We start from the raw sequence: 20,844 nt of genomic DNA, 5'->3' as shown, positions 1-20,844 counted from the left end.
CCAAAAAAACACCATTACATGTTGTGTAGACCACAACAAAGAAGAAGAAAAAATCATGATATGACCCGTTTAAGTTAAGATCGTCATGCAAAAAGTTGATTGATGCGGACACGTTTGTTGCTGGAAACTTTTGGAAAGCTTCTGCCTTGGATACTATGTATGTGTAAGTAATATTTAACTATAAGTATTTGCTACTGTTTATATTGACATATGTCATATTTTAGACTGCAATATTGTTCAGTTAAGGACGTTTTTTATTTATGATTGACTAGAGCAGTGGTTCTCAACCCTTTTTCAGTGATGTACCCCCTGTGAAATTTTTTTTAATTCAAGTACCCCCTAATCAGAGCAAAGCATTTTTGGTTGAAAAAAATAGATAAAGAAGTAAAATACAGCACTATGACATCCGTTTCTGATTTATAAAATTGTATAACAGTGCAAAATATTGATCATTTGTAGTGGTCTTTCTTCAACTATTTGGATAAAAAGATATACAAAATAACTAAAAACTTGTTGAAAAATAAACAAGTGATTCAATTATAAATAAAGATTTCTACACATAAAAGTAATGATCAACTTAAAGTGCCCTCTTTGGAAATTGTAATAAAGTTGCATCTGGATTCATGAACTTAATTCTATACATTTCTTCACAAAAAAAAGAAATCTTTACCATCAATATTTATGGATAATGTCCACAAAAATCTATCTGTCAACACTGAATATTGCATCGTTGTCATTTCTTTTCACAGTTTATGAACTTACATTCATATTTTCTTTAAGTATTATTGAATAAATATATCTATAAAGGATTTTTGAATTGTTGCTATTTTTAGAATGTTAAAAAAAAATCTCAATTAGCTCTTGGCATACCTTCAAGTACCCCCAGGGGTACGCATACCCCCATTTGAGAACCACTGGACTAGAGTGCCATTGTGTGCTTACTGCATAGCGGTTGTGTAGCTGCCAGCTCTTTGCAGCCTAAAGCCTACCACAAGCTACAGGACTGTATGTATCCGAGCGCCTATATAAGAGATTTTACATGTGAGCCAATAAAATCTGATACTTGTTTTTCTGCAGATATCAAACCAAAATTCAATATTAATATCTGATCAGGACACCCCTAACTTTTATTGTGAATGCTGATCGAGAAGGCATTCATGTAGGTGGATCGTACACACTCTGAGTCGTACTGTATATACACAGGAAGCAATTTACTAAACTGTACTAAAAGCTGATCCATCTCAGCCCATAGATGCAAGGTTAGATTTTTTTGGTGGTGTACCCCAAGCTATGGAAGATGATTTGGAGGGAGAGGAGCGTTCGCTGGCACCTTAACGCAGAAGCAAAAATTTGAAGTTAATATACCAATTGTGGTTCCTTATCTTTTCAATGGCTACTGACCTTTTATGAAGTAATTGTTTTAGTAAAATAATAAATAGAAGGGCCAGTTCATTCTAATTAATGACATTGATTAGTCATCCATTCCCTTGGAAATGGTTAGGTATTGCTCACTGTATGCTATACCAGCAAAACTCAGCATTGGACAAAAGTTTGTTTTAAATTAAATCAACCATTTATATTATAAGACCATTGCACATTTGTAGTCAAACTCATTGAATAGTGGTAAAAGGGTTTATTTCAATTTCTCAACATAAAAATCATAGATCACAGGTATTGGGCACCATACTTGTGTGTCGTATGTGGCTGGTAAATGTATCATCTTATACGGCTCACAACATGCAGTGGCCCCTGTGATAAAAGAGATAGTGTCAGCAACAGAACCAGTTCATCAGGTTGTGTATTGTACTGTTGTTGCATATAAACTGGATTTTACAGGACCATGGGACAACTGTGACCCTGCCTACCAGCCATTGTTAGCCATTTTCTATAAGGAGAAGTAAAAATATCTCAAATGTCAAAGGATGGGAATGGCACAGCACCAAACCAAAACAAAGCTTCACATTGAATCCAGTCAGGTCAACATACAAGGAGGAAAATACGTGGGCAACACATTTTTGTAGTATTTTACCCCTAAAATGGGCCGAGGGATAAATGTGCTCTCTCTCCATTGCTTCTTTTTTAGCTTCTTATAAACACAGGAAGTGCATGGCTGTATCACTGCAGGAGAAAGTGAAATTAAGTTAACTCAATTCACTTACCTAGCTCAAATTACTAATTTAGCCCTGGAGGAAATATCTACTGTGATTTCTGACCTCTTCATCTTACCTTCCTGCTTTTTTAAACCCATGTTGAGTGTTAAACCTGCCACACATTTGCTCCTCAGACATCAACTTGCAAACAGTATGAAGCGCCGACTCCTTTATATCATCCACAGCACACTATGGCCAGTAGGAGTACACTTAACTTGGTTTTGCCAAATGAATGAGCCTCTGCCTTTTTGTCTGCTTACCAATAATTCAGAATTAAATAAGTACAAAAAAGCCTCTTGCTCTTTGCCTGCACGTCTAGTATGCATGACTGACTATGAAAACAGGAGAACCAGCTTCGCTTCAGGCCTGCACAGATGCTGTGGCTGATATCTGTCTGGGTCTAATGCAGTATAACTGGTGCCTTGATTACATCACAATCAAGCCTATGCCACATTATCTGCTGCGCATTAGATCTATTTGCTTATGTTTTTGCAGAAAAAGGAATGCTTCATGAACCTGCATTTTCAAAGTTTGATTGTCTGGCCATACTCTACAGCAGGGGTCAGGAACCTTTTTGGCTGAGAGAGCCATGAAAGCCAAATATTTCAAAATGTATTTCCATGAGAGCCATATAATATTTTTTAACACTGAATACAACAAAATGCGTGCATTTTTAAGTAAGACCAACATTTTAAGAGTATAATAGGTATCTTATTATTTTTAATAACATTGTTATTCTAAAAGTTAACCAATAATAAATATAATACTTATTTCCATTAATGCGACATCTTGAACAGGTGCGATAGAAAATGGAGGGTTGGATTAAAATGCATGAGAATGTTTTAGAATTTGAACGTTATTTTTAACACTGTGATTACCAGCAGAAATATTAATTACTTATCATGTTAAGCAGTGTCAGCTAAGATTTATCTGAGAGCCAGATGCAGTCATCAAAAGAGCCACATCTGGCTCTAGAGACATAGATTCCCTACCCCTGCTCTACAGCATAGGTAGGTGCCCAAAGTGCGGCCTGTGGGCCGAGTCATTTCGCCTGGCCCACCAAAGATTGGCTTCCCAAATGTATTACTTATTCATACTGACTTCATTCATGCTCACGCAATCAATGATGGCATGTTCGCAGGGCTTATTGGTTACAATCCATCCATGTTATTTGCACTAATTAAAGGAACTTTATTGTTTAAATTTAGGCTTTTTGTGTTTCACGCCAAACACAACAAATTTAAGTGTGGAAACTAAATAGCTTATATGTAAACAATAACGTTCCTTTAGTTTGTGCAAATAACATGAATAGATTGGCATATTTTGACTTTAGCTTTTGAGGGAAAAATGTTAGGGTACCCCTGCTGTACAGCACCTACAAAAAGTAACAGCACTACTAATTTGTAGCATCATTTCAAAAGTCACCCGCTAGAGAATAAGGAGTGCTAGAAACGCTGCATGTCAACATCGCAAGCTAGTGCCACACCCAACAAAATGAAGACGCAAACAGAACTGACCCATTTGAGCCTGGCGTCTTCCATTTCCACATCAACACCGTATGAAAAAAATTGTCAAAAACAGGAGATAACGTCAGATAGCCTACCACATAGCAAAGGACATAAACTATTTGATTTTCTATTCCATCCATCCATCCATTTCTACCGCTTATTCCCTTTGGGGTCGCGGGGGGCGCTGGTGCCTATTTCAGCTACAATTGGGCAGAAGGCGGGGTCCACTCTGGACAAGTCACCATCTCACCGCAGGACTGATTTCCTATAATGCAGCTAATTTGTATTTGACCCTTTTTGAAATATCTTGTGTGACATCAAGCACAAAAGTGCACTTTATTTGTTTTAAAATATTGTAGTGGCATTCTGTACAAAAAGCACACTTTAATTTAATGTTGTTTGGTATGTCATTTTATTGAAATCATAGCTTGTTTTAAAAACTTCTCTGACAATCTAGCACTTTCTGTTCTGATATTACACGAATGTTTGTGCCACTGCTTGATAACTGTTTAATAAGTACAGTTTTGGGAAATTGACTTAGTTGTGATTTCCGTCTCTGCATGAAAGTTTAAAATTAGCATATATTAATGCAATGTGAACATCCATCCATTTACTACCGCTTATTCCCTTTTGGGGTCAAGGGGGGCGCTGGCGCCTATCTCAGCTACAATCGGGCGGAAGGCGGGGTACACCCTGGACAAGTCGCCACCTCATCGCAGGGCCAACACAGATAGACAGAAAACATTCACACTCACATTCACACAATGTTTAAAAGTACACACATAGAATCATCATACTGGTGTGATGGCGGGACGGCGTGGCGCAGTGGGAGAGTGGCCGTGCACAACCCGAGGGTCCCTGGTTCAATTCCCACCTAGTACCAACCTCGTCACGTCCGTTGTGTCCTGAGCAAGACACTTCACCCTTGCTCCTGATGGGTGCTGGTTGGCGCCTTGCATGGCAGCTCCCTCCATCAGTGGGTGAATGTGTGTGTGAATGGGTAAATGTGGAAGTAATGTCAAAGCGCTTTGAGTACCTTGAAGGTAGAAAAGCGCTATACAAGTACAACCCATTTATTATATGCATCAAGTGTTAATTCAAGGCTAAGGCAAAATATCAAGATATTTTGTATTGTGACATCGCCTAAAAATTTGGAGATATTAATAAAAGGCCATATCGTCCAGCCTTAATTTTAACTATCATTTTAGCTGAAGTCTGCTGTTTGAGATGTATCATTACACCTGTGTTCAGGTTTCTAAACCCATCATCATTCTAAAATTATTTTATTTCTGAGGATGTTCGATACCTTTTGGTGTTTTGAGGTTTGTTTTCATTGCTGCTATTTTCCCTGTCCTTTATTTACGTTAAAAAATACACTTTTTTTCTCAGCACTTTCCCCATCCTTGCTTTAAAATAGAAAAAGTAATTTCCATTTTCATTGCAGCCTAACAAGCAGCACATTTACGGTATAAATACATATTCCTAAATTAAGTAATCTTGTCATATGCCTAAAAATATTTCAAGCTGAATTTACAAGCCAAGGGCTAAATGAGCCTCTGAGTAGGTGTACACCTTATGCAATTAGTCTACTAATCGTTAAAGTAGTCGATGATTTGTCAACCATCAAAATAGTTGCAGCCCTTCTTAGAAATAGTGACAAAGGAAGAAGTTGAGAATGTAGGAATACATTTTCCCGGAAAGAGACAAAGCAGAAGTGTAATTTGGGAGAGGGTCCGACTAAAGCAAATTTAGTTCTATAAACAACACACATTCCTCCTGTATTTCTGGACATCTGGCATGCATGTTGCTTCTACTTCCTCCCCTGTGTGGGTTAGGTTGAGCACAATTTATCAGCATGTAACATTTGGGTAAGAATGGGAATTGATAAGATTTTTCCAGTTCCCATTCCGCTTTTGCTTCTGCTTAGAGATTCTGGTCATTATTGATTATCGATTCTTATGTTAAAAAAAAGACTACAAAAAGGTGAATTAGCATCAATTTTATTTAGTTCAAAAGTAACGTGGACCTTACAAAGCCAACAGTCTACATAGGATCATAACTAGCATAAAAAATATACTTTTTTGAGGATAAATATTAGAAATAAATGTTCTTCTGAAAAATTTAACAAAATAAAAAAATTACACAAGAATGTAACATTTATTTATATAGTAACATTTTATTAAATTTTAAGAATCTTTATCATCTCTCTAAAAAAATGTAATCATGCAAAGGTTTGTTTAGCTTTACAAGGTGAAACTATACAAAGCTCATACATAACATGCAACTCCTAATATTTCAGCCCTACTTTGATGTCTATGGCTTACAGCTTTTGAAAACCTTAAATTGAAATAGCAGAAAATGTGGGGTCTTCACAAACTGAAAACTATGATGACCAAAATTATAGGAAATAAAGGCTTAAAATATCTCACTTTGAATGTAAAGGGTTAATCTCGCATATAAGTTTCACATTTGAAGTTGAATTGCTGCCATAAATGGACTTACTTAATTTTAGGAATTTCCCCTGTATAATATCCATCCCATCCATCCATTTCCTACCGCTTGTCCCTGTCGGGGCCGCTAGTTGTGCTAGAGCAGTGGTCCCCAACCACCGGGCCACGGCTCGATTGGTACCGGGCCGCAGAAGATTTTTTTATTAATTTAAATTTTTTTCAAATTAAAATTTGTCCTAACTTTAAATCTCTTGTAACTTTACAAATGTCATTTATATAGAGATTGAATAATTTAAATCCTAGTATTGATCCCTGAGGTACACCACAGGATATATTTAGCGTTGTAGAAGTGTGTGAGCTGCATTTTTTAATTGAAGAAACCGCTTTTCTAAATGTGTCCACTGGATGTCGCAATAGCAATTCTGTTAGTCAAGCATATAGTTTTTACCGGGGCGAGCAAGTATACCAAGCCAGAACTACACATTAAAGCGGGGCTGCAACTCCTTCCCCTCAACTCAATGTAAAACAAACAGGACAAACAGCACGGTAATATATTTTTGTTAAAATGATTGTCTTCTATGCAAATTTAAAGAAAGAAAACAGTGGAAATAACAGATGAGGTTGTTGATACATAGAAGGGTTTTTTTACGCTTTATTTTGTTTTTTGTTCAATCCAAGATAGGCTGTGACTTGAAGTTAAATTGGTTTGTAGATATACTGAGATCATGTTCAAGTTCATTGTGGTGTTTTTGAAACTGTACCAGTTTTTCTCAGATTTTTTAGCCAACTTGAAATGTTTTGTCAAGAGGATTACTTGTGGTATGTACATTTTCAGTATGTGCTCGTTCTATTTTGGGCCGAAGTAAAACAAAGAAAACAATCTGCCGTTGTTATATTTTTAAGTTATTATGCCATGATTTTAACCGTCTGGCCCTTGTGCAAATAGATTTTCCTTCATGCGGCCCCTGAGCTAAAATGACTTTGACACCACTGCAATGAGGTAGCGACTTGTCTAGGGTGTACCTTAGCCTTCCGCCCGATTGTAGCTGAGATAGGCACCAGCGCCCTCCGCGACTCCAAAGGGAATAAGCAGTAAAAAATGGATGGATGGACCAAAGCCTTATGATAAATAAATGATAAATGGGTTGTACTTGTATAGCGCTTTTCTACCTTCAAGGTACTCAAAGCGCTTTGACACTACTTCCTCATTTACCCATTCACACACACATTCACACACTGATGGAGGGAGCTGCCATGCAAGGCGCTAACCAGCACCCATCAGGAGCAAAGGTGAAGTGTCTTGCTCAGGACACAACGGACGTGACGAGGTTGGTACTAGGTGGGGATCGAACGAAGGACCCTAGGGTTGCACACGGCCACTCCCCCCCTTAGAACATTATGAATCTTTTTTTAGTGTTTAATGCGAGCATACGTGCCGCTGACACCTAACACTCGTGGAATTATAACATGTTAAATCAGCATCATGGTTATATAATACATGTGCAGTGATGCATACATTATTTCTAAAATCAACGAACACTAACAAGGAGCCAAGGAAACCACTTCAATAGTTAAGTGCATAAACTGCACAGACGTGCGTGTGCCGCCACAACATTCTCGTGGAATTATAATGCATTTAATCATCAATATAGTGATGTATTACATGTGCAGTGAAGTTTGTGTTGTTGTTAACATCAGTACACACTAACACGGAGGAAGCTATGTCCTGGTTTTTTTTCGTCGCTCGGGCTCGTTTTGCGCGGCGCTCCTTCTACACAAATGGAACCAACACACATAAGAAAATAACTTGTTAATTTTTTGTTAAATAATGATTAAAAACATTAGATAATGGTGCACCCTTCTCATGACACAAAGCAAAAAGTATTGTTTGCTTGTCAAAGTTGTTCCGTCAGCTGGAGGTTCAACAGTGATCACATCCGAAACAGCGAGCTGAGTACAAGTCTCCATTTGTGCCGTGTTTGTGGAGTTTTCGAACTATTCACAGCGTAAAGTCTGCGTTTTTAAGGACAAACGTATGTGTTGCAGTGTGGACAAAAGGCCTAATTGCAGAAATAAGTATGCGTTTATTAAATATTCGTGTTCATGTGGACTTGGCCTCAGTTACTGCTCGGTTACATTCGTGCAATGACCTAGGTTGCGGTAGATGTGCTCATATGTCCTTCTCTTGATGAAAAAGCAACCTTGCAGTTATTACAGTTAACGCTGTTGCAATCTTTTCTTGTAAAATGTAGCCAAACATTGGTGTGTACAGTATACGCAGCACGGGCGCTATGTTGCTGTCTGATGTCAATACGCACATTGCGTAATGACGTTCTTTCCACCTGCAAGAATCGTTAGAGGAATCGTTTGAAAAATGGCAAGTTATTTCAAAGAATTGATACACGGGTAGCCGGTTCTGAACAAGAACCAGTTTTCGATTCGCAGCCCTACATTTGGTTAATTCTTTCCAATGGTAGCTAACTGTTTGTTTTTGTAAAAAGAGGTTATATGTGTGTGAGTTGCATTATTATCAATTGAAGGTCAGAGCTCTTCCAAAAAATGTTATGATAAACTATCCAGTCAGATAATAATGATCAGTTTCCAGTAGCTGATGAAATGCAGTCACACTGCAAACTACAACTACAATAATACACATTTTAAAAATACCATTATATAACTAAAGGAGTTCATTGGGACGGCGTGGCGCAGTGGGGAGAGTGGCCGTGCGCAACCCGAGGGTCACTGGTTCAAATTCCACCTAGAACCAACCTCGTCACGTCCGTTGTGTCCTGAGCAAGACACTTCAGCCTTGCTCCTGATGGGTGCTGGTTGGCGCCTTGCATGGCAGCTCCCTCCATCAGTGTGTGAATGTGTGTGTGAATGGGTAAATGTGGAAGTAGTGTCAAAGCGCTTTGAGTACCTTGAAGGTAGAAAAGCGCTATACAAGTACAACCCATTTATCATTTATTACACTGTGCATGTACACATAAAGAAGTGGCTTATGAGATTATGTGGAAGCCAAACTGATGCACACATGTCTTTTTAGTTCTCTGCAGACAACATGATTCATGGTGCACTGATGCAGCGGGCAATGTGAGGTTTCAATGTGGAAAAATCTGCAAAAAATGCACTCATGTGATATTCCACTGCTGCCAGTAGTCGTCACGGGAACAAATGTTTTCCATATACATTTAAAAAAACACACATTTTGGCCCAACTTTATGGACATCATGTCTGGCCTATGATGGAGTTACCTGATCAGGGTGTTGCAATTTAGACTATGGCTAAATCATATAGTCACAGGTTAGAGGTTCAGTTGACAGGTCGTTTTTGGTCTGGCTTAGGAGGGCTCTGTTATTATGGGTGTAAAAGAAGGAGACTTGTGAAAACAATCCTTCATGTTTCTTTAAAAGTTGAGGTGAAAAGTTTGAGGGATTGGCAAGCTCCCCTTTGCACTTTTTAAGGTCTTTCACAAAGTACAAGCTTTGCCCCGTCGTGGTCCTAATTAGTCCAAACCCTCATTACTAGGACATAAAACTCTTATTGGTCTGCCAACACAAATGACAGCAGTGTTTAATGTGAGTCTTGCCCAGGACGTGTGGCGTTCATGGTAAGTGGGTTGTACTTATATAGCGCTTTTCTACCTTTTTAAGGAACTCAAAGCGCATTGTCACTATTTCAACATCCACCCATTTACACACACATTCACATTCACACACTGATGACGGGAGCTGCCATGCAAGGCGCTAACCAGGACCTATCAGGAGCAAGGGTGAAGTGTCTTGCTCAAGGACACAATGGAGGTGACAAGGATGGTAGAAGGTGGGGATTAAAACAGGAGCCCTCAGATTGCTGGCACGGCCACTCTCCCAACTTTGCCACGCCGTCCCCTGGCATGTGTTGTTTTTAGATTAGATGACACTGCTCTGATCAAATTGTGGTTGAAGGGATAGCATGGTCTTAAATGTGATTAGAGACATGCACTAGACAGGAATCATCCCCTGTGGCAGGATGTTGAAAGTCAGCACAGGAAGTGAGATCAGCATGAAAATCCCCAAAATCTAAACTGTGCTCTAACGTTGGTAGCAGAGACCTATTAAGCTCCAGTTGCTGCACACCCACTCTACTATGACGAATAGTAAAATGAACAGAAACCAATGCCACATGTGTAATTATAAGACAGCAGAACCTGTTAGTGGAAAAAGTAATAACTTGAAAAGTAATACTGACATCAAATGAAAGCATACCGGTATACTACTCATTATAATAAATATGATAAGATTGAGCATTTTTAAAGAGTTATTCAAGTAAAAAAAACAATTTAAAAAGCATTTCTGATTGTGCTCTATTAAGAGTCACTTTATTTTACGTTATTTTATGTTATTTTAGCTAAGAATAATGACCTCAATTAAGTACGTTGTTATTTTTTTGTGCTCTGGTCTGCATATAAACTACTTAACCAATTTCCACAAAAGACAGCATGGTAGGGAATTAGACACAAAGCAAGGAAGACCCCATAAAACATTGTTACAAAATTAGTCTCAATGAAGATCTGCAGTTTGATGGTGATATAAATTAGGATTTCCGCGCTAAACTGTGACGATCTGTTTCATTCTTCGGTTCTTTGTATCAACTTTTGTTGGTATCCATCCATTTCTATTTTTTGCAAGTGTTTCCATATCTCTGCAAGTCATCAAAGTCAAAACTGCATATGGTGCTAAAAGTAAAAAAAAAATCTGTCTTTGTTTTGTTTTTTACAGAACTCTATGAACTTACCGCCAGACAAAGCCCGGCTCCTCAGGCAGTATGACAACGAGAAGAAGTGGGACCTGATTTGTGACCAGGTAGTTTTAGGTTACCAGACTGTACACTTGCACTAAACTCACTGGACAAAACATAAACATTTGCCGCTACTTAATGTGTAATCTCACTTCTTTTTTTTCTTTGGCCAACAGGAGAGGTTCCAAGTGAAGAATCCACCTCATACATACATCCAGAAAATACGAGGATATTTAGACCCTGGAGTCACCAGAAAGGTGGTGAACTTTTTCCCGGTAAAGCGTCCAAAAGTGGAGAGTGTGCACAAATTGGAACACTCTTTTTTTTTTGTCTTCCAGAAGTTTCGCAGGAGGGTACAGGAGTCTACCAAAGTCTTAAGGGAGCTGGAAATATCCCTGAGAACAAACCACATTGGGTAGGTTTAACTTTCCTTCACTAGATCAACTGAAGAAATCCCCATTATTTTCTTCCCTGGCAAGAATAGTCCTTTCTTTGGTCTATTCGGTGCCCGGATCTCCCTTCCATTGTCTTAAGTTGCCAAGCTCTGCAGCTTCACTTCATAGGACTAAGACTCATCAGGCACAGATGGTAGCCATTGAGCTGCTTCGTCCACTCCCCCATATAATGTTAAACAGGAAGCTTTGTTGTGAATGCCAGGACGAGAGAACAACTGGCGGACAAACCTTGTGACGCCTACAAAAACTCACAAACGGTTACTTTAAGTTGACACCTATTACAGTAATCCTTTATGTGATGAAATTACACCTTCTGGAATTTTGCTTCATTTTGACAGGGGCATACTTTTTCAACATTTTCAGAAAGTCCTTACCTTGCCACCAGTGGAAAAAAAGGAAAAATAGGAATATCATCAGGAGTGTTTCTACTGCTTGAAGTGTCTTTTTTTTATAGTAGTACCTAGAGATGGGAAAAATGCTTGGTTCTCCGATGCATCTTGATTAGTACGTGGACGATGCTGACTCGATAGACAATTGTCCAAGTATCGATTATTTACATAAAAAAATAAGTAATAGAGGTGGTTCTAAAATGCAGATCTAGCGCAGACACACAGAGGAGGCAGGAGGAGAGGAAAATATGCTAACCTCGGTGCTAAGCTAGCCTGAATGTGATATAGTGAAACAAAAAAACAATAAATGCTTTGCACATTTCAACAAAAGTTTAACTGGAACCGTGTGATTGATAACTGCACTTTGATGAAATGGCACTCGCTCAAATGCTAACATTAATACAAGAGAACATAACGTTGTTCCCCATTAAGAAATGACAGATGGCGATCTACAGTCGTGGTCAAAAGTTTACATACACTTGTAAAGAACATAATGTTAAAGTTAAAGTACCAATGATTGTCACACACACACTAGATGTGGTGAAATTTGTCCTCTGCATTTGACCCATCCCCTTTATCACCCCCTGGGAGGTGAGGGGAGCAGTGGGCAGCAGTGGTGCCGCGCCCGGGAATCATTAGAGGTGATTTAACCCCTCAATTCCAACCCTTGATGCTGAGTGCCAGGCAGGGAGGCACTGAGTAGGTACTAGGCCACTGAGTAGGTCATGGCTGTCTTGAGTTTCCAATCATTTCTACAACTCTAATGTTCTTGTGATAGAGTGATTGGAGCACATACTTGTTGGTCACAAAATACATTCATGAAGTTTGGTTCTTTTATAAATTTATTATGGGTCTCCTGAAAATGTGACCAAATCTGCTGGGTCAAAAGTGTACATACAGCAATGTTAATATTTGGTTACATGTCCCTTGGAGAGTTTAACTGCAATAAGGCGCTTTTGGTAGCCATCCACAAGCTTCTGGCAAGCTTCTGGTTGAATTTGTGACCACTCCTCATGATAAAATTAGTGCAGTTCAGCTTAATTTGTTGGTTTTCTGACATGGACTTGTTTCTTCAGCATTGTCCACACGTTCTCAATGGGGTTTAAGTCAGGACTATGGGATTGTCATTCTAAAATCTTAATTGTAGCCTGATTTAGCCATTCCTTTACCACTTTTGACATGTGTTTGGGGTCATTGTCCTGTTGGAACACCCAACTGCGCCAAGACCCAATCTCCGGGCTGATTATTCTAGGTTGTCCTGAAGTACTTGGAGGTAATCTTCCCTTTTCATTGTCCCATTTTATTCTCTGTAAAGCACCAGCATCTGACCACAGAACTTTCCACCAGAAGGTTTTATCTTTGTCCATGTGATGTAAGATGAAACAAAAATGTAGCTGTTTGGCCACAATACCCAGCAATAAGTTTGGAGGAGAAAAGGTGAGAGCTTTAATCCCCGAAACACCATTTCTACCGTCAAGCATGGTGCCATAGTATTATGCTCTCAGCCTGTTTTGCTGCCAATGGAACTGGTGCTTACTATATACTTCCAAAAGTTCAAGACTGTTGGAAAACAATTTCAGGTTACTACCTCTTGAAGCTCATCGAGAGAATGCCAAGAGTGTGCAAAGCAGTAATCAGAGCAAAGGGTGGCTATTTTGAAGAAACTACAATATGAAACATGTTTTCAGTTATTTTACCTTTCTACAATGTAAATAGTCGTGAAATTAAGGAAAACACATTGAATGAGAAGGTGTGTCCAAACTTTTGGCTGTCCTGTACTGTGTATCTATCTATATGCAGTATATATATATATATATATATATATATATATATATATATATATATATATATACATACAGTATATATATGTATACATACAGTATGAAACAGTTCTGTAGAGAGGAAGTAGTCTTGTGATTTTTCCCACACCTACATATATATATATATATATATATATATATATATATATATATATATATATATATATATATATATGTATGTATATATATATATATATATATATATATATACATATATATATATATATATATATATATATATATATATATATATATATATATATAGATGATTGAGGGAACCCCTCATGAAACAGTTCTGTAGAGAGGAAGTAGTCTTGTGATTTTTCCCACACCTACATATTGCGCTCTACCACGGTATCGAGCACTATTCTCTGGACAATCCAATCAAGACATATATATATATATATATATATATATATATATATATATATTCATCCATCCACCCATTTTTTACCGCTTATTCCCTTTGGGTTCACGGGGGGCGCTGGTGCCTCTCTCAGCTACAATCGGGCGAAAGGCAGTGTACACCCTGGAAAAGTCGCCACCTCAACGCAGGGCCAACAAAGATAGACAGACAACATTCACACTCACATTCACACACTAGGGTCAGTTTAGTGTTGCCAATCAACCTATCCCCAGGTGCATGTCTTTGGAGGTGGGAGGAAGCCGGAGTACCCGGAGGAAACCCACGCAGTCACGGGGAGGACATGCAAACTCCACACAGAAAGATACTCAGAGGCAGACACACTGACCCCTCTACCACCGTGCTGCTCTTTATTTATATATATATTTATGTATATATTTATATATATATATATGTATATATATTCAGTATATATATATATATATATATATATATATATATTTATATATATATGTATATATATTTTTATATATATATATATATATATATATATATATATATATATGTGTGTGTGTGTGTAAGGCCAGGGATATATGTGTATATATATATATATATATATATATATATATATATCCATCCATCCATCCATCCATCCATCTTCTTCCGCTTATCCGAGGTCGGGTCGCGGGGGCAGCAGCCTAAGCAGGGAAGCCCAGACTTCCCTCTCCCCAGCCACTTCGTCTAGCTCTTCCCGGGGGATCCCGAGGCGTTCCCAGGCCAGCCGGGAGACATAGTCTTCCCAACGTGTCCTGGGTCTTCCCCGTGGCCTCCTACCGGTTGGACGTGCCCTAAACACCTCCCTCGGGAGGCGTTCGGGTGGCATCCTGGCCAGATGCCCGAACCACCTCATCTGGCTCCTCTCCATGTGGAGGAGCTGCGGCTTTACTTTGAGTTCCTCCCGGATGATAGAGCTTCTCACCCTATCTCTAAGGGAGAGCCCCGCCACACGGCGGAGGAAACTCATTTCGGCCGCCTGTAACCGTGATCTCATCCTTCCGGTCATGACCCAAAGCTCATGACCATAGGTGAGGATGGGAACATGGATCGACCGGTAAATTGAGAACTTTGCCTTCCGGCTCAGCTCCTTCTTCACCACAACGGATCGGTACAACGTCCGCATTATTGAAGACGCCGCACCGATCCGCCTGTCGATCTCACGATCCACTCTTCCCCCACTCGTGAACAAGATTCCTAGGTACTTGAACTCCTCCACTCGGGGCAGGGTCTCCTCCCCAACCCGGAGATGGCACTCCGCCCTTTTCCGGGAGAGAACCATGGACTCGGATTTGGAGGTGCTGATTCTCATTCCGGCCGCTTCACACTCGGCTGTGAACCGATCCAGTGAGAGCTGAAGATCCCGGCCAGATGAAGCCAACAGGACCACATCGTCTGCAAAAAGCAGAGACCTAATCCCGCGGCCACCAAACCGGAACCCCTCAATGCCTTGACTGCGCCTAGAAATTCTGTCCATAAAAGTTATGAACAGAATCGGTGACAAAGGGCAGCCTTGGCGGAGTCCAACCCTCACTGGAAACGTGTCCGACTTACTGCCAGCAATGCGGACCAAGCTCTGACACTGATCGTACAGGGATCGGACTGCCACAATAAGACAGTCCGATACCCCATACACTCTGAGCACTCCCCACAGGACTTCCCGAGGGACACGGTCAAATGCCTTCTCCAAGTCCACAAAGCACATGTAGACTGTTTGGGCAAACTCCCATGCACCCTCAAGAACCCTGCCGAGAGTATAGAGCTGGTCCACAGTTCCACGACCAGGACGAAAACCACACTGTTCCTCCTGAATCTGAGGTTCGACTATCCGGCATAGCCTCCTCTCCAGTACACCTGAATAAACCTTACCGGGAAGGCTGAGGAGTGTGATCCCACGATAGTTGGAACACACCCTCCGGTCCCCCTTCTTAAAGAGAGGGACCACCACCCCGGTCTGCCAATCCAGAGGTACCGCCCCCGATGTCCACGCGATGCTGCAGAGTCTTGTCAACCAAGACAGCCCCACAGCATCCAGAGCCTTAAGGAACTCCGGGCGGATCTCATCCACCCCTGGGGCCTTGCCACCGAGGAGCTTTTTAACTACCTCAGCAACCTCAACCCCAGAAATAGGAGAGTCCACCACAGATTCCCCAGGCACTGCTTCCTCATAGGAAGACGTGTTGGTGGGATTGAGGAGGTCTTCGAAGTATTCCTTCCACCTATCCACAACATCCGCAGTTGAAGTCAGCAGAACACCATCCGCACCATACACGGTGTTGACAGTGCACTGCTTCCCCTTCCTGAGGCGGCGGATGGTGGTCCAGAATCGCTTCGAAGCCATCCGGAAGTCATTTTCCATGGCTTCCCCAAACTCTTCCCATGTCCGAGATTTTGCCTCTGCGACCGCTGAAGCTGCACACCGCTTGGCCTGTCGGTACCTGTCCACTGCCTCCGGAGTCCTATGAGCCAAAAGAACCCGATAGGACTCCTTCTTAAGATTGACGGCATCCCTCAGCGCTGGTATCCACCAGCGGGTTCTAGGATTACCGCCACGACAAGCACCAACTACCTTGCGGCCACAGCTCCGATCAGCCGCCTCGACAATAGAGGTGAGGAACATGGTCCACTCGGACTCAATTTCCAGCACCTCCCTCGTGACATGTTCAAAGTTCCTCCGGAGGTGGGAGTTGAAACTTTCTCTGACAGGAGACTCTGCCAGACGTTCCCAGCAGACCCTCTCAAAGCGTTTGGGCCTGCCAGGTCGGTCCGGCATCCTCCCCCACCATCGCAGCCAACTCACCACCAGGTGGTGATCGGTAGAAAGCTCCGCCCCTCTCTTCACCCGAGTGTCAAAAACATGAGGCCGCAAATCCGATGACACAACTACAAAGTCGATCATGAAACTGCGGCCTAGGGTGTCCTGGTGCCAAGTGCACATATGGACACCCTTATGTTTGAACATGGTGTTTGTTATGGACAAACTGTGACAAGCACGGAAGTCCAATAACAAAACACCACTCGGGTTCAGATCCGGGCGGCCATTTTTCCCAATCACGCCTCTCCAGGTTTCACTGTCGTTACCAACATGAGCGTTAAAGTCCCCCAGCAGAACAAGGGAATCACCCGAGGGAGCACTCTCCAGTACTCCTTCGAGTGTACCCAAAAAGGGTGGGTACTCTGAACTGTTGTTTGGTGCGTAAGCGCAAACAACAATCAGGACCCGCCCCCCCCACCCGAAGGCGGAGGGAGGCTACCCTTTCGTCCACTGGGTTGAACTCCAACGTGCAGGCTTTGAGCCGGGGGGCAACGAGAATTGCCACCCCAGCCCGTCGCCTCTCACTGCCGGCCACGCCAGAGTGAAAGAGAGTCCAGCCCCTTTCAAGAAAAGTTGTTCCAGAGCCCTTGCTTTGCGTCGAAGTGATTCCGACTACATCCAGCCGGAATTTCTCTACTTCGCGCACTAGCTCAGGCTCCTTTCCCCCCAGTGAGGTGACGTTCCACGTCCCAAGAGCGAGCTTATGTAGCCGAGGATCGGACCGCCAAGTGCACTGCCTTCGGCTGCCGCCCAGCTCACATTGCACCCAACCTCTATGGCCCCTGCTATGGGTGGTGAGCCCATTGGAGGTGGGACCCACGTTGCCTCTTCTGGCTGTGCCCGGCCGGGCCCCATGGGTACAGGCGCGGCCACCAGGCGCTCGCCATCGTGCCCCACCTCCGGGCCTGGCTCCAGAGGGGGGCCCCGGTGACCCGCGTCCGGGCGAGGGAAATCTGGGTCCTTTGTTTTTACTTTTCATAGAGGTTTTCGAGCTGCTCTTTGTCTGGTCCCTCACCTAGGACCAGTTTGCCTTGGGAGACCCTACCAGGGGGCTTAAAGCCCCCGGACAACATAGCTCCTAGGATCATTGGGACACGCAAACTCCTCTACCACGGTAAGGTGGCAGCTCAGAGAGGAGATATATATATATATATATATATATATATATATATATATATATATATATATATATATATATATATATATATATATATATATATATATATGTGTGTGTGTGTAAGGCCAGGGACATTGACAGCAGACGGTAAGAAACTGTTTTTAAATTGGGATGTGTTGGTCCTGAAGTCACCAATGTTTGGTATTCTCGTTTTGTGCACTTCGGACTAGTTTTTAACATACAATGGTTGGCCCTACAATACTGTACCTAAAACAGTACACAAAACTGGGGCAACATTTTAAACAGATTTTTCTTTAAAAAACAAATATCGCGGCCTGCGGAAACTGAGGTGTACCTGTCATTCAAGTTCCAACAAGAATGCTCTAAATCAATGGTCCCCAACTACCGGGCCCGATTTGTACCGGGCCGCAGAACATTTTTTTATTCATTTTTATTAAAAAAAAAAAAATAATAATAATACATATATATATATATATATGTTTATTAAATCAACATAAAAAACACAATATACAGTTACAATTAGTGCACCAACCACAAAAACCTCCCTTTTTCATGACAAAAACGTCCCTTTTTCATGACAAAAAAAAAAAGAAAAAAAAAGGATTTCCTCCCCTCTCCCCGGGCCGCGGGACAAATTATTAAGCGTTGACCGGTCCGCGGATACAAAAAGGTGGGGGACCACTGTTCTAAATAACACAGACAACAAACATGATTCCTTATGAAATATAAAACAACTAAAATAATTAGCTGACACAGCAGTGTCAATTAGCAGAATATCTCTCATTATTGTATGGCCACCTGTTGCCATAAAATGTGGAAGTAGAACATCACCATCAAAAATTTAATAGTAAATTAATGGCTGAAGATACTCCCAAAAACACCCTTTGATACGACGCTGTATTAAATATAAAATACAAATTAGGGAATGGTGCCATTTAACCTTTTAAGGTTCCACTGATATTCCAGGAGCAAAGAGAAGGCTCCAACATGTCCAAAGCAATCTGTCTGAGTCCAGAAAGAAAAAGCGTTTCAATGCATTTCCCAGAAGAGGTAAAAAGCCGGGATGATTTTCAAGAGACTTGAATGTGGATGGGGTCGTGTGCTTTATTGCTGTCTGACTCTTATTCCTGACTTTGCCAAAAAAAATGTGCGCTATTTGCAGCTGAGTTGAGGGAGAGGTGGTGAGAGAGGAAAAGTTTGGAGGCAACGGGGGGGGAGAGGTTGCAGACAGGAAACCAGTGATCATGCTGCCCGCCTCGATGTTCGCCCCCTCCTTTTTTCGCCCCTTCACCTAAACTGCTTTGTTCGCCTTCCTCTGTTTCTCTCTTCATCTCCCATGCCTTTTCCCCCTCCCTCCTTCCATCCAACACTCCTGCTTGCTTTCCTGTCTGTCTCAAGCATCTGTACAATAACTAACATTTTAAATCTGTTTTAGGAATCTTTTACGTTTTTACCCCAATACTTTGGAAAGGGGGTGTGGGTGGTCGAGGTGTTTAACGATATTCCAAACCGAGCCTTGATCCTCTCACACTCCAGCAATGATTCGTTGTTAGTGTCTCTGACCAGGAAACTGGTGTTCAATTGTATGGAAATCTGAGGCCTGTCCTAGTTTGCATTCCGTTCTTTCTTTTGCCAAGTTTTTCCTGTCAGGGAATGGAAGACCTCCTTCAGAGCAAACTCAAAGCAAAAACACTGGAGCTTACTTTGTTAAGCCCATAAGTGAGGATACACAACACAATCAGCCACACACCAACCGCATTCAATAATAAGTTCATAATTGAAAAAATAAATAAAGTACAGTTATTCAACTACGAGTCCCCTTTGAGCTACTTAGGATATTCAACGTAGTTGTTTTGGGGGCCACATTTTCAGAAAGCTAAGGACCATGGTGCCCGACTTCTCCGCTTACTGTATTTTTTATTTTGCATATTCCGGAGAACCAGAGTCCTCCCCTGTAGACATTGGATTTTTGTCTATTTTGTCAGCGTACAGGAGTGTTCTGCTGTTTTCAAGGATCCTCTGCAAAAATGTGACTGCCTCACCATTTTTTTTTAAACTAAACTCACAGACCACCACTTGAGTAGCCCAAATGATGAAAAAGAGAGGACACAAAATAGAACCTTCAAGAACACAACTAGTGAAGTTGAACAAAATACTTTTGACTGCATCTTAGTTATACAAATCCCATTATGAAAACATGTGTAACTGCCAAAAAGGAAAGTTGGGTCAGGGAGTTCCTCAACGAGGAGAACAGAGGAATACCTCAGTTATGTATATTCCTCAGTTATGTACATCACAAGTTTGGACCACAGTGTTCTATGTTTGATAGCAAAGTTAAAATGTCAATGCAATAATCTGCCAATGTGTTTACAGTGGTTAGAGTTCCTCTATACAGAGGAGCACTCTATTTGCTGCAAAAATGTTTGTCTGCTTTGAACTGAACTTGGGGTCCAATATGATGTTATTCCCGGGCCAAATTTGGCTCCTGCCCCGCCAGTTATATAACAATGCTCTTAAGGATACGAGTGTGCGCTTTCATTTTGATGCCCTGCTGAACCTCTGTTTTCCCATTGCGTCATAGTTGGGTCAGGGAGTTCCTCAACGAGGAGAACAGAGGTCTTGACGTCCTGGTGGAGTACCTCTCCTTCGCCCAGTGTGCTGTCATGTGAGTATTTTTACACACAGCCGCACCTCGTGAGTTTTGCCCTGAACTTTTCCTAAAAGGAACTGGGTTGGGTAGCAGTCGCTGACTAAGCACGCCGCGTCCTGCAGAGCTTAATGAGCTGCTATTGCATCAAAACGTGCTGTGGGAACATTGCTTCCTTTGGATGTGTTTGTCTACCTATTTGCATACTTGCCAAGCTGAATGTGGACCGATGCAGTACATTATGTGGACACAAGTATTGGGACACTTGCCCATTA

The 20,844-nt window shown here is 41.5% G+C and overlaps 1 protein-coding gene across 5 annotated transcripts in view; it reads left to right on the top strand.

Moving 5' to 3' along the window:
* Positions 1-20,844, top strand: part of fmnl3 (formin-like 3) — an 80,773-nt gene that overhangs the window by 29,625 nt on the left and 30,304 nt on the right. For all 5 annotated transcript variants that reach the window (XM_061903344.1, XM_061903342.1, XM_061903343.1 and 2 more), the window contains exons 2-5: positions 10,869-10,952; positions 11,064-11,144; positions 11,226-11,302; positions 20,504-20,587. In XM_061903344.1, coding sequence (XP_061759328.1) covers positions 10,869-10,952; positions 11,064-11,144; positions 11,226-11,302; positions 20,504-20,587 — 326 coding nt within the window. The remainder of the gene's footprint in view (positions 1-10,868; positions 10,953-11,063; positions 11,145-11,225; positions 11,303-20,503; positions 20,588-20,844) is intronic.

The sequence above is a fragment of the Nerophis ophidion genome, linkage group LG06 (assembly GCF_033978795.1).
Source record: "Nerophis ophidion isolate RoL-2023_Sa linkage group LG06, RoL_Noph_v1.0, whole genome shotgun sequence".
Classification (NCBI taxonomy): Eukaryota; Metazoa; Chordata; class Actinopteri; order Syngnathiformes; family Syngnathidae; genus Nerophis; species Nerophis ophidion.
This window is presented reverse-complemented; position numbering and strand designations above follow the sequence as displayed.